The sequence below is a fragment of the Erpetoichthys calabaricus genome, chromosome 3 (genome assembly GCF_900747795.2).
Source record: "Erpetoichthys calabaricus chromosome 3, fErpCal1.3, whole genome shotgun sequence".
NCBI lineage: Eukaryota > Metazoa > Chordata > Cladistia > Polypteriformes > Polypteridae > Erpetoichthys > Erpetoichthys calabaricus.
This window is the reverse complement of record NC_041396.2, coordinates 125399069-125413149: the sequence shown is the minus strand read 5'-3', so window position 1 is coordinate 125413149 and position 14081 is coordinate 125399069. Positions and strand designations below refer to the sequence as shown.

At 35.4% G+C, this 14081-nt stretch overlaps 1 protein-coding gene across 1 annotated transcript; it reads right to left on the bottom strand.

The window, feature by feature from the left end:
• Positions 1-2732: 2732 nt before the first annotated feature.
• On the bottom strand, positions 2733-11244 carry paqr8 (progestin and adipoQ receptor family member VIII). The gene is made up of 2 exons (XM_028797342.2): positions 11131-11244; positions 2733-5830 (listed from the first exon to the last, which is right to left on the bottom strand). Exon 2 carries the CDS (start codon positions 5809-5811, stop codon positions 4768-4770), a length of 1044 nt encoding a protein of 347 aa, XP_028653175.1. The 5' UTR covers positions 5812-5830; positions 11131-11244; the 3' UTR covers positions 2733-4767.
• Between the last annotated feature and the right edge of the window lie 2837 nt (positions 11245-14081).

Genomic DNA, 14081 nt, shown 5'->3' with positions numbered 1-14081 from the left:
ATAATATAATCGTATATCTCAGCTCCAGCTGATTCAAAACTCAACTGCAAGAGTCCTGACACAGACTGGCAACAGCGAGCACATCACAGCCATCCTGCTGCACCTTCACTGCTCCCTGTGTCTTACAGGATTGAATATCATATTCTGTTATTAACCTGCCCACTAAGGTCCTCTCATTCTGTGTTCCCCACTTACCTGCACTCCGTGGGTGACAGCAGGGCTTTCAGCTGTGTAGCACCCAGACTGTGAAATGACCCCCCCCCCCCCCCCAATTTAATGAGATCAGCTGACTCTATTCATTTTTTTAACTAATTTGTTTAAGAAGACATTAAACAGACCTGACATTCTGCCACTTCTTTCAGTTTACCCCCCTATCTGTTTAGGTACTCAGGGTTTGAATTTTTATCACAATCTATGTTATTTGTTCAATATTTTTTGTAGTATTATATATTGCATTTTAGTCTGGATTATTGTCTTTTATTCTATTTGAATGTTTTGTATATCCTGTATTTATCTTTATTTAGTGAAGATATTATTTGTAGACAATGTTATATAGGTCCTGTTGTTTTTCCTGAATTTTGGGCATAGGAAGGGTGCTATAGAAATAAATTTTGCTCTCATTAGTATTTTTTTTTTCTTTTGATGGCCCATCGTTTATAATATTAAGTGACAAAAACTAGACCAGTTCTATATAATGCAATTAATATATACCATAATTCAGTGTAGAATATGCATTGCTGTTTTCTTCACATACATGTTTAAAAATATTATATTGGCTTAAATGTTTATTCTAAATTGGTTTAGAACAATATTGCACACATGCATAGTACATTTTAAAAAATGTAATCACTTTTATTGTTAATGTTTTACTAAACTCTAACATGGTGCAAATATTGTAATTATATTGTATATTTAGTTTTATGAATGTAAATGAAAAACTATTTTTAATTAACACAGATCTTGTTGATTTTAATTTTGTCGACATGTTAAATGGTTCCCATAGACCCAAACACAACGTAAATATTAATAGTGTATGTATTTCACAGAAATGATCCATATTGTTTAGTTTGATGTATGACATGACGTGATGGCAGAAACCCTCTGAACTTCACAATGATGCGTATTATTTGGTTTGATGTACCTTTTTTCCTTCTCATCTTTGTCGCTTAATTTCTGAACAGGTCCTTGACCCGATGTTACTTTCCGGCCTTTGCCAAGACCTGCCGAAACCCTCCAAAAGTAATTTTACGAAGTCAGTCCTGAAATAACGGTGACGTCACTTCCGGGTCTGTAACTGCGGGTCTACAACTGCGGTGACATATGGTGCTGTGGCTCTGCAAGTGGATAGTATTGGGTGGATGGGCAAAAAGCTTCCCCACCTGTGTTTAGATGTCTGGCACCCCAGGCAGTGAAGAGCAACACATAAAACAGAACAGACAACGTACAATACAAAGCACATAAGTAAAATGTTAATATTACAATATCCTTCTTATGTGGCAGTGCTACAATGAAAACTTTCTTTTGACTGTCTGCAAAATATGTTATTTACTGTAGTGAAATGAGTGTTTATGCACTGCACACACTTGTAACTTAGAGGCTGACTGAGAAAGAAACACCAGTTCTCGTGCACATTTGCAAAGGTCACTCATTTTAAGAAAGCAAGTGTCTCAGAAAAAGGCATTCAAGAAGCACTTCTGTGCCTGTACGTTTTACATGTTGCACGTTATTGTCCTAATTTTTGTTTTTCTTCTGTTTTTTTGTAATCTTTTGGAACTAGTTAGTTTGAAGTAGGTACACTATTTTACAATGGAGGTTTACAATGAGGACTGATCATTTATGTTAGTTAGAATGCCTAGAGGGGCCTGGGCGGTCTCATGGCCTGGAACCCATGCAGATTTTATTTTTTCTCCAGCCATCTGGAGTTTTTTTTGTTTTTTCTGTCCTCCCTGGCCATCGGACCTTACTTTTATTCTATTTTAATTAGTGTTCTCTTATTTTAATTCTTACTTTGTCTTTTTTCTCTTTCTTCATCATTTAAAGCACTTTGAGCTACATTATTTGTATGAAAATGTGCTATACTGTATAAATAAATGCTGTTGTTGTTGTTTGTGTCATGGCCTCATGCTGTTCTCTTTGTTCAGTCTCTATGGTAGGCTTTCTGTCTCCTGAAAATGTGTAATCTTTTTTCCATTTTTCATGCCAGCTAAATTGTGATAATGATGATATACATAGTATTTCAGTGGGTAGAATGTGGTCAGGTATTGTTTATTGTAATAAATTAGATGGCAATTTATTCTGCATTCTGAAATTATTTGTAATAAAAGTAAGAGTGAGGGTGATGTAATCCATAGCTATATGAGTCAATGTTTTGTGACAATTCATATCATCTGCACTGTTTAGACTAAAAGCATATAGGTAAGAATGTTTGTATTAGTGTGCCACTTAATTTATTTAATTTCTGACATAACAAGGAGGTAGTGCAGTTGAGATTAAAGGAAACGTAATACAAGTCCTCTTGACACACTTGAATGCGCAGAATAAATTCACTTGCTTCCTCAATGAAATTAACAAGGGCTCAGTTAAAATCACATTCAGTAATCAATAAAAACTTAAATAAACACAAATACTGTATGGTGAGAGGATCCAAGGAACTTTATTTCAAAGGGGAGTATATAATTATGGAAATGAGAAAAAAATCCTCAGTCAAAGAACAATAAACAAAATACAAAGCATGATTTTATTAATCTTTAATAAAAATGTATCAGTGATAAATTTATTTAAATTTTCTTGATTTCCATTTGTTACACAAACACAAAATAAGTTTTCTTTTAACAATAATACAATTATTTGTTCCTACCACTTAAAGTGCATTGCTTTCTCTGTTATCAATACAGAAAGCAAAACATAGCATTAAGATGAAAGATTTTCATAATCCAAAGTGATTGGAGTGAGATAATTTATTTTCAGTAATATTACAGTGTTAATCATGACAATGGAGAATGATGATTTTGGTGCATTGTCAGAAATTTCAAGAAAGTTTCAGTACTGCTAACACTACTACCACTGGTCTGGAGATCCATGTTGTTTAAAATTATAAATCATCAATTAAATTGAGAGGCCTCAATAATTGTGCAATTTTAATTTTATATTATGCTTTATTGCATGCATTAACAATAAAGTATGTGAGGGGGTGTCCAGTTGGCAATAGGTTTTTAGGGACAAGCACCACCCCTTATAGGCCTACCTTTTGTCTTGAAAATGTACATTTGCATTTAATTATGATTTAAATTAATTACATAATTTTTCCATGTATATACTATGAATATCCTTTTATATATGATTACTGTATATATTAAAATTATTATATTATTATTGTGTGCATTATAAGGGGATACATTTATTTATTAGAGTATATATGAACAGAATTTGCAAAGTAGAAACCTTGCCTAGAACCCATCAAGAGCTTTGGAGCCACTGCTGTAGGACCACTTTAGGATACTATATTGGAAAACAAAGCCTTAAAAATGGATGGTTGGATGGAAATCGAGCAGGTTTTATATTCTTATTCATTTCCTTATAAAATAAACTAAATCAAAACAGATACTTAGGCGCAGTGGTAGCGCTGCTGCCTTGCAGTTAGGAGACCCGGGTTCGCTTCCCGGGTCCTCCCTGCGTGGAGTTTGCATGTTCTCCCCGTGTGTGTGTGGGTTTCCTCCGGGCGCTCCGGTTTCCTCCCACAGTCCAAAGACATGCAGGTTAGGTGGATTGGCGATTCTAAATTGGCCCTAGTGTGTGCTTGGTGTGTGGGTGTGTTTGTGTGTGTCCTGCGGTGGGTTGGCACCCTGCCCGGGATTGGTTCCTGCCTTGTGCCCTGTGTTGGCTGGGATTGGCTCCAGCGGACCCCCGTGACCCTGTGTTCGGATTCAGCGGGTTGGAAAATGGATGGATGGAAAACAGATACTGATTAGTATGGATGCAAAAGAGGCCACAGTTAAAAGTGAACATTTGAAGAAGGCACACAACTACTAGCAATTATTCCTCCATCCTTTTTTTTTCACTTTGTCTAATACAAGGAATTGCAGAGCTTTCCAGCCAGTATTCTATGCTAGGCAAAAGCAAACCCTGGATGGGAGGTCAGTCATTTAAAGAGCATTGTTGGCAGAGCTATGATAATTTTTTTTTTTTTTTAGAATTTAATTATTTTTACATAATATCCTCGAGGGACATATTCTCTTAGTTCTTAAATCCACAAAAAGCATATTAAGATAGTATTTAATTAAATAATTCTCCTATATCTAAAGCACCATATATTTTCACAGTTTCAATTTCTAGCATATGCCTGACTTATAAGGATAATTTAATCATTGTATTTGTTCAAAATTTAATGTTGCTATTTGTTTAAAATAAATCATGAAAGTGCTAGAAATTTCTTCAGTTTATTGACATATTTATTGCATGTTGCCATACAGTGAGTGTTTTACTACAGTATTAATGGTGTATTCACCGTTTTGCTCCTTTTTGTCTGAAGTTAGATACTCTTTCTTTAAAAATATTACTGTCCAAATACATTTTTTTAAACATTGTAATACGTAATTTCATTCAACCATGTTTCGTAACTAGTGTTACAATTCAGGATTACAGATGGAATAACACAGAGTAAATGTGACTAAATCATGTAAATATTTTAGAGAATTATTAATGTTATGTCATACGAAATACAACATCTAATGAAAAGTCATTGCTTAAAAGACGCCTTCATCTTGGTTTCTATTTTTCCTTTTTGTTCAAGTGCAATTGTACATTTTGTCTTAAGTACCCTGCTGTTAGCATACTGCACATGACAAGTACTGGGAAAGAAACAGAGACAACAACTACCATCCCAGATGTATGTCTTTGCAGAAGAACATCCCGTCTCATTAAAAAGTCTGTAAGCAAACCTTCCATCTGACAAAGAGTGCACAATGAGAGAAATAAATGGAATATCTGGTGGGCATGACCTACAATATCACAACAACCAGGGAAAAACTTTTCTGGAACAGGGTATGAGAAAAAAAATGCTGCAAGGAGAAAAAATACAATTTGAAGAGTGTGAAAATTCACAGCTGGATCATCCCAGCAAGTTACAATACGGTGAACAATTGGGCTTATGTCCAGTATATATGCAAGACCAGCTGGAATGACTTGACAGATTTTTCTTTCCACAGGATACGGACGTTGATATCGGTATTTAGCATAACAACAGCCAGTGCAAGAGAGCCAACCTAAAAAAGCAGCTCCGGGTAGAAAAATGTAAGCCATTTTATTATGCCAGGATTGTTCAGAACTATAAAAATAATGAGCCAGAGAACTTCCATACTGATAAATGCTTACACCAACATAGTCTAAAAAATAAAAAGAGTAATGCGTAAGCTCTGATTTTGACTGAAACAAATGTGCCAGCACACTAAAAGATAGATATATGAGGGCTGACAGCACAAAAATGTAAAGAGGAAGGGAATATGCATCCAGGGAAAGGTTTGAAGTCTCAATAAAAGCCCAGAATCGCAGAAAAACTGCAACTGCAGCCAGCAAGTGAGTCCAAACATTCAGAGCTTCATTATGCTGTTGAAAAAGACTAAGGAGGTAAACCCGCCATTCCTGGCCCACTGGGCGATAACCAGAGTGAATATAGGGTTCCCGAAAAAGGCTCGGTACATCACAATCCTTGACAGTGCTTGGCATCACAGGTAGGCTGTCCTCCAAGACTTTAGGTAGCCTGCGTAGCTGCTGAGCACTGATTGACAGAATACTGAGATGCTCCATAACTATCATTCAGAACAGGAAATATAATCTGGTCGAACAGAAAAAGAAAAAAAAATTGCACGCATCAGTGAATGAGGTTTAATTTTTAGTTCAACGATAGCAATGAGCAAAATGCTAGTAATGCAAAGCTATTTTTAATAATCGTATCCATGTATACAACTTTAGGTGTAACTATTTCTTTACATTTCAAGTTAATGTTTGCTATTTCTAAAAAACAGATAGAAAATAAGATATACTGAAATATTGTTATACAGGTAAGCCTTAAGATATAGTGATGGTGCCACCCCTGCAGATAACAATACTTGCTACCAATGTACTTAGCTAGGCTGCTTGTTTATGTAATGCACAGCATGGCTGTCAGAGTTAAAGATACATTTTGATTTCTCATGAGTGGGATGAGCTGAGTTAAGTTTGAACCTAATATTACTATCATTTTCTCTTTTTCTAACACTAAAATTTGAAGCAATCCATGCATACTGAAAATTTATATAAGATCTTCAGTTGTTACAGTTGAAACAGATGTATTCACAAGACTAGTTAGAATGCATAGTTAACAGTCAAAAGTAAGTCCTTAAACGTATCTATACATAATTAATATGAATACAAGATCATGGCTTGTATTACTGAAGATCTACATGTGTGAAAGTTTGTAGTCTGGGAGAAAGTAATAATTAATATAACCAATCATATTTAGCCCATGATTAAAAAAACATACAGAATGATACAGATCCACTTTTGGGTCACAGGCTGCCACTTGTATGCTGCAAGTTGCTATTATTTATAATGGTTGATGTTTTGTGGAGAGTTGCAAGTGGCTCACACAGTGAATTACACAGCGGGTTGTGGCAGGTCATTAAGGGGAACAAACCCTCCATCACTCTGATGTCTGTGCTCTATTCACCTTGGTGGGTTGTAAAGTCACTTACATGGGAGCTTTTTTCCTCTACTTTTGCATATAAAAATTAATGTATTAAATTGTTTTCTGCTTTCTTGTCTGTTTTAAATTAAAATTACAACCTGCCTCAGAAACAGTGCTGATTTTCAAGGCTCCATCCGGTCTTTAAACTGAATGAGATACCAAGAGGTCTGTTACTTGTTTCCAGAGAATATAAACAGAAAAAAAGTATTTTAAACAGAGTAAGATTAAGATAAAACACGGCTTCACATAAAACATTGTGTATTAGTGATAGTGCCGATTATAAATATCTGTGTGTAACTCTGATAAATTGTATTAATGTAATGAATAATTCTTGTCACAAGAGTTATAAAGCTTACTGATGCAGCCTTTTTAACAGAGCATTGAGTTTGTTTCTGGTGCACTTGCTAATCTATCACCAAGGTGTGCCTACGTTAATTGCAGTGTGACAGGTTGCATGCCTTACCAACCCTCGGAGCTATGCCTTTCAGGATTCTACAGCTATTGATAGGTCTAACCAAAGCAGAAAGGTCTGCATAGGGTATTGGGCAGACAAAAGGGTGGATCCTGGTCCTTCAGATTGGGGGTTGTACGATGGACAAACAACCTTTTAACATAAACAGTGTTACAGATATGCTTACAAGTTACCAAGACACCTCAGCCTTAGAGATGTGTCTTCTACAAGAAGAAGCATGACATGAAGTGAAATCCAGAGGTCCCTGGGAGGTAAAAGACCAACTACATTTCTTTCAAATAGCACCATTAAATAGTAACATGGACTCATGAGAACCATCATTTTGGGACAGATGCTGCTATACTGTATTCAGGACATGAGGGGGACAATACCCAACACACTCAAGGTGTGGCTCTGATGCTATCAACTACAGTACAGAAGCACTGATTGGATGGGAATCCCAGACAGACCATTAACATAACTACATTAACAAGATGTTTTGATGATCCCTAAATGATGTGAAAGTGAGCAGAGGAACAAGTTTAGCTACAGACTCCCACCTGATAGTGGCATGGCTGAAGCAGACTCTGCACCTGCACTCACTGAAGAGTGTTATACAAAAAATAAGTTGTATTGTATTGTATTATAAAGACAGACTGGACTGGAGCAATGTCTCGGTATCGTAATTATAATACTGGAGTTTTGAAGGATGCACAGAAGTTAGAAGAATTTAGAGTGGCAGTAACAACAAGTTTGCAACACTTCGAGAACTTATGTAAGAAGAAGAGACAACAGCTGGACTAGAGTTAGAAATACATTAGTTTCGTCATGCCAGAAAGTGCTTGGCCCCAAGCAGCACCAGTACAAGGAATGGATTTTGGCAGAGACACTTTTCAAGATATAACAGAGAAGGGAGAAGAAAGCAGTGATGAATAATAGCTGAACAAGTGTGGTGAAAGCAATAGCATAGGCAGAGTGCAAAGAACCAGAAAATGTGCAAAGAAAAGCAAGAGGCACTACACAGATAAAATTGCAGGAAAGGACTTGTATGGCACCCCTAATAAGCTGTCAGGAAATCACAGCAAAAGAACAGAAGGGTGTTTAAAGCATTTTAAAGAATCAATTAACATATCTGTGCCCTTAGACTCACCTTACATTCAGCCAGCAGTAAAAGATTTAGACATTGACTGTAATGTCATACTAAAGATGAAATTAAGAAAGCTGTTAGACAGCTGAGGAATAAATGGGCAGACAGACCAGGCAGTATCCCTGCAGAAGCACTTAAGGTAAATGTAGATACTACAGCTGAGATGCACGCATCAAGAAGATATAAGAAGAGGAAAAAGTACCAACAGAGTGGAAAGAGGGATAATTAGCACAATTATGCTATAAATTTTATTGACTAAGCAGAATTGAGATAACTATACGCTCCTTTTAGCACCTGGAAAAGTGTTGACTATGATCATCCTGGACCAAATTAAAGACAGAGTTGATGCTCAGTTGCGAGATCATCAAGTTGCCTTTTGCAAGAACAGATCCTGTAACAGGTCTCATTGAGCAGTCAATGGAATGGAATTCAACTCTCTACATCAATTTTTTCAATATGAAAAGCATTTGACAGTGGGGACATGGAATCCCGAGAATGCAAAGTCATCCATATTGGACTACTCACCAAGACCTTCCTACTGATAACCACAGTAAGGCAAGGCTGCCTTTTCTCATTATTTTTATACCCTGTTATTTTTGCCTTTATTAAAAGTCAACAACAGCTCATACATGGAGTAGAATCCAATGGATTCCCTTCGAAGTAACTCAATAATCTTGACTTTGCTGATGACCTGACACTACTGTCACAAATGCAACAGAATATTCAAGATAACACACATAATTGGCAGCCACCTCTTGCCAAGTTGATCTTTATATTAATAAAGGAAAGGCAAAAGTCATTAAGGCCAACGTAACTAATATTTGGAAAAGGTGTAAGCCTTCACCTACTTGCATAGTGTTGTCAACAAACAGAGAGGCACAGATGCCAATGTTAGGGCCAGAATTGCATGGTAGTATTTCTGCACTTGAAAAGCACCTTGAGTTTTAAGGAGCTGATGCTACCAAAGGTCAAGATATTCAATAACAATGTTATGTCAGTCCTTCATAATGAAATTTAGACCTGGAGTATGACAGTTATGACCAGTAAGAAAGTTAATACCTGCATCAACATATGTCTATGAAGGATCCCCTAGAAACGCTGGCTCATCATTATCAGCAACAATGACTTTTAGCAGAGAACAAATCAGATGCTTGTAGAAACTGAGATTTTAAATAAGAAGAAGAGTTATATTGGACACACCCTCAGAAAGCCTACCACCAACATTACAAAGCAGGCCCTGACTAGGAATCCCCAAGGTAAAAAGAACAGAGGAAGGCCAAGAAACACATGCCACTGGGACCTGGAGCAGTCATCATGAGGATGAGCTTGACTTGGAGCCAACCTGGAAAGAAAGGTGTGGCGCAAAGATGTCTGGAGTACAATTGTCAATGGCCTATGCCCCAGGAGAGGTAGTAACTAAGTTAGTAGACTAGCTAATCCAATGTCTTTAGTTAAGGACCTTTGAATAGGAGGAGTTGGTTATAACAGAAAATAACCAAGAAAAGAATAAATAGGAGAACATGTCCAGATGTTTTGTGGGGTAACAGTGTGCATCTGAAAAGTGTCAAGAGATGAAATTCCATTCCAGAGAGTTACTAACAGCTAAGTAAAGTTGATTACATATAAATATTAACATCATGTGAGATTTTTCCAGAGCTTTACAGAAACTTATTTTATTATGAAGAACATAAATTAACATTCACACATCATAACTAACACAAGCAATAGCCAGGATGGCCAGAAATTAAATCATTAAACTTGATAGCTGACATGAGATCACCCAAGTCATGTATGCAGATATTCATACAGCATTGTTTTGCTTTGCATTTCTTCCCAGTCATCTATTTATTAAATAAATCATTAAATCAACTGCCGTCCTGTCCATTACTGGTTCCAACACAACTTCTTATAAAGCCAATGGACTCTATGTGACCCTGAACTGTTAAAGAAGATACATAATTAATATAATTTGAAATAAATAAAATGAATACATGATATATATATATATATATATATAAATAAAACTATTGAATCAAGCACTGTACTTTTAAGATTAAGGTATTACCTGAAACTTTTTTGGAATTAGTTTAGATGTGATATTTAAACTACAATATGAGCACATGATGTACAAATTTTATAAATGTTATCATTTTTTTATCACTTTTACAGATAAGTGTATTGATTTTTGAAAAATGTTTGAATACTTTAGTTTCCATTGTTTAAAGTTAATCTCAGAGAACACTCAGTGCACCTAACTGCTTTAATTATTATCATGCTTATTTTTGTGTTTCTTACTTTCTTTATATATTAATTTATAGTAATTAGTGCATATGTGTACATTTTTCATTTTCTGTTTAATTTCAGAAATACATTAAACATTTGTAAGTAAATATTGCGTTGGCCCGTGCAATTGGTCTCAACATTCTCAATATTAATTATTATAACAACTAAAAAAGTTAAACATAATAAATTCAATCTTCTTTCCTAAAAAATAAAAACGCCAACATGTAAGTAATATTGATTGTCAACATCACGGGAAGTCACCATGCACAGTTAAAATCCTTTAAAAGGTATGACGAAATATCTAGCAAAATACTTTAATAAAAACGTTTTCTATCTACAGGACAAAATCGGCGACCCTAAGAATGTTTTATTAAATGTGACTCGAATTTTTAGCCGGAATGACTGATCTCATTAATCGCACTCCGGAGGAATGCGATACCTGCCCATTTTATTTTACACACACAAGACAACTCTGTGCTATTTAATTTCTTGTGAGTTATCATTCAACCAAAAGCTTGATTAACTCACCTGAAACTATTAGTCCTGCTGGTACCGAGTTCCTGTAGAATGTACACGGAAACTTCTAGCAGGTGCCTTATGTAAAAAGTGCCCAGACGAGATAGCCCTCTGGGTGTAGCCGAGACCGCCACCTGCGCGCATGCCTAGTTGTGCTGTTTGACGAGAAGAGTAGTATTTATTTATTTATTTATTTTTCTTCTCCATGGTGACTCGGCTCCCGCATGAAACAAGTTCTTTCGGAAGCAAGCCGGGTTACTTTACAGTCTGTTTCTTAAGAAGCGTCTGGTTACCGTGATTTTGTTAATGTAAGAAACCTAATACCTTTTCATTTATTTATTCCTGTCTTTTAGTGTCTTAAAGAATCCAGCCATATACTGAACTGTTTTATATATATATATATATATATATATATATATATATATATATATATATATATATATATACAGTATATATATATATATATATACGCAACATGGTAGTATATATAACACATAACAGTGTGTATGTTGCGTGCAATTAACTGCTGGGAGCTTACTTTAGAAATAAGTAAAGTTATATCATGAGAATTTGAGAATTGACATAACGACTTGACATACATACATACAGTACATACATACATAAAATACTCCATTAAGTCATATCGATATTATAATTATAATAATTATAATTATGAATTATAGAGTATAATTTAAAAAAAATTATTCCATCGTAACTTAATTGTATCTTATAGAGCGATATATGTTTAACAGCTGTTTAGAAAAATGTGACCAACCTGAAATTTCTTTACGTTTTCCTGCTACTGACAAGAATGTGGAGTTTAGTACTGACGCATTATGCTTTCTTGTGCTGGTGCAAGGCATTCTTTTACACTTGAAGGCAAATTGTGAATTACAATGAGGAGGCACAGGCCCCACATTAGTTGCTGCCCTACATTCTTAAGTTTTGTCCTAGAAAACATACTCGCACATAATAGGAGTTCAAAACTAAAGCGCAATTACATTTAATACATTTTCAGTTTAATCTGGTGTATACATTATTTAATCAATGTCTAGAGGTATTTTCGAATTATGATAAACTATGGCTTGAGTAAACGAAAAATAACAAAAATAAAGTGAATTTCCTCGTTAAGTTCAATTACATTCAATTCAGTTTATCTTCATATTGAACTCTTCACTAGGTACATGAGGAGAGCGCTGTGACAAATTCTCAGGTAAAACTCAAGTATACATTTTTCAAATGACTAAATAAAGTAATAATATAAACACATACATATTTGTAAAGTTACGAAACCTATCACAGGATCACGGGTAGTGTAAGACTGCCTCTGCGTGCATCTGCAAAGGGAAAAAAGTTAAAGGTTATTTTGCAGCTGAAAAGAAAAGAAAGTAAAAGACAAAACGTTAAAAGCAAAATTATAATTTTATAAATTAGCTTTTTACAAAGATGGCATTATATAATCTGTTGATTTTTTTTTCAATTCAAATGAATACCAATTTATTTTTATGTAACACGTATTGCATATACAGTACTGTCTTACTGTGTAAACTGTGTGTGTATGTGTGTGTGTAGTGAGGGGCCTCGCAGACCTGAGCGAGTGACGCTGTCAGATGGGATGGAGCCGAGAAGCCGTGCGCAGGGTGTGTATATGTGTGGGTATGCGTGAATGAGTGAGTGACAAGATTAAGCACTTAAAGAGCAGCATTTAATTTTTTTTTTTACCTTAGTTTGACTTATTTCTTTCAAACAAAATAACTATATTGTATAGCACATTGTCATTCACAATAATGACAAGGCAAGGTAATTTACTTTTTCCATGTAGCAACAACAAAAACAGCTGAGATGTGGGTTCAGGTAGTGTAGAGAAGCTTTAAAGATTTGTTGATAAAAGTTTACTTCAGGTCCTGTTACAGTTTTTCTCAATCGATCTGACACATTTCTCACACCAAAACGTCATTCACACAGCTGTTCACCAAATCCTCACAGCAACAATGCATGTGTTCACAGCACACTCAATTTTTTTTTTTTTTTTTTTACAAACTGCAAATTCTGAGGCACATTTTCATTGTAGTGCATTTCTCATTCTAAGCTGATAAACTCATCATAAGAGAACATTAATCATTCAACTCAAAAACCAACTCTATCACACTGAAATAGCAGCACATTGCTGTTAATAACAGCATATAAAACAATTTATACATGTAGTTTTTGTACACTCCATTCATACAGGACAAAAGTGGTGAGAAGAAGCAAAGAACAAATGTTTTTAGTTGTATTTCCTCTGTGTCAGACAATTGAAAACACATGCTGTTAACCTCTCTCACAGGTGCATATCCTCAGGCTGATTTACTCTCAAGCATATAAAATGTTTCTTTCTGAGTTATTGCAGTGTATAGTGCTGCACAGATTGGCAAGCTATTACACAGGAACAAGGTTTGTTGAGTGGAAGGGGTTGAAGAACACATGGAGGACATGGGGAACAGGGAAGAAAGTGAGAGAGGAGCGGTCAAAGCAACCCCAGAGTAGGTCCAGAAATGAGAACCACAATTGTTGGTCATGTAATCAACCATGGCTTGGCTGAGGCAATAAGATAGGTACCACCTCAGGTGAGATGGCATACTGTGATGTCCATACTGCAGGCATTTCCGAATGAGAACATGTACTGAAAATACTGTATATTCATGTTCAATGCTGCACCAATGTTGTACCTATATATTACTACAGTTGCACATACTTTCTAGAGAGTACTGTAAATTAAATAATTATATTGAGTATATAAAATAGACTATCACTATACTCAATATAATTATATAACATCTCAGCAAGTGTAGCAGAAACAAACTTGATGCTCTGTTAAAAAGGCTGCATCAGTAAGCTAGTGTTGAACTATGTAAACATGTAAACAATATTTTACTTGGAATATATTTCACTGCCAGTTAACAGTAAGTGCTACAATGTACTCA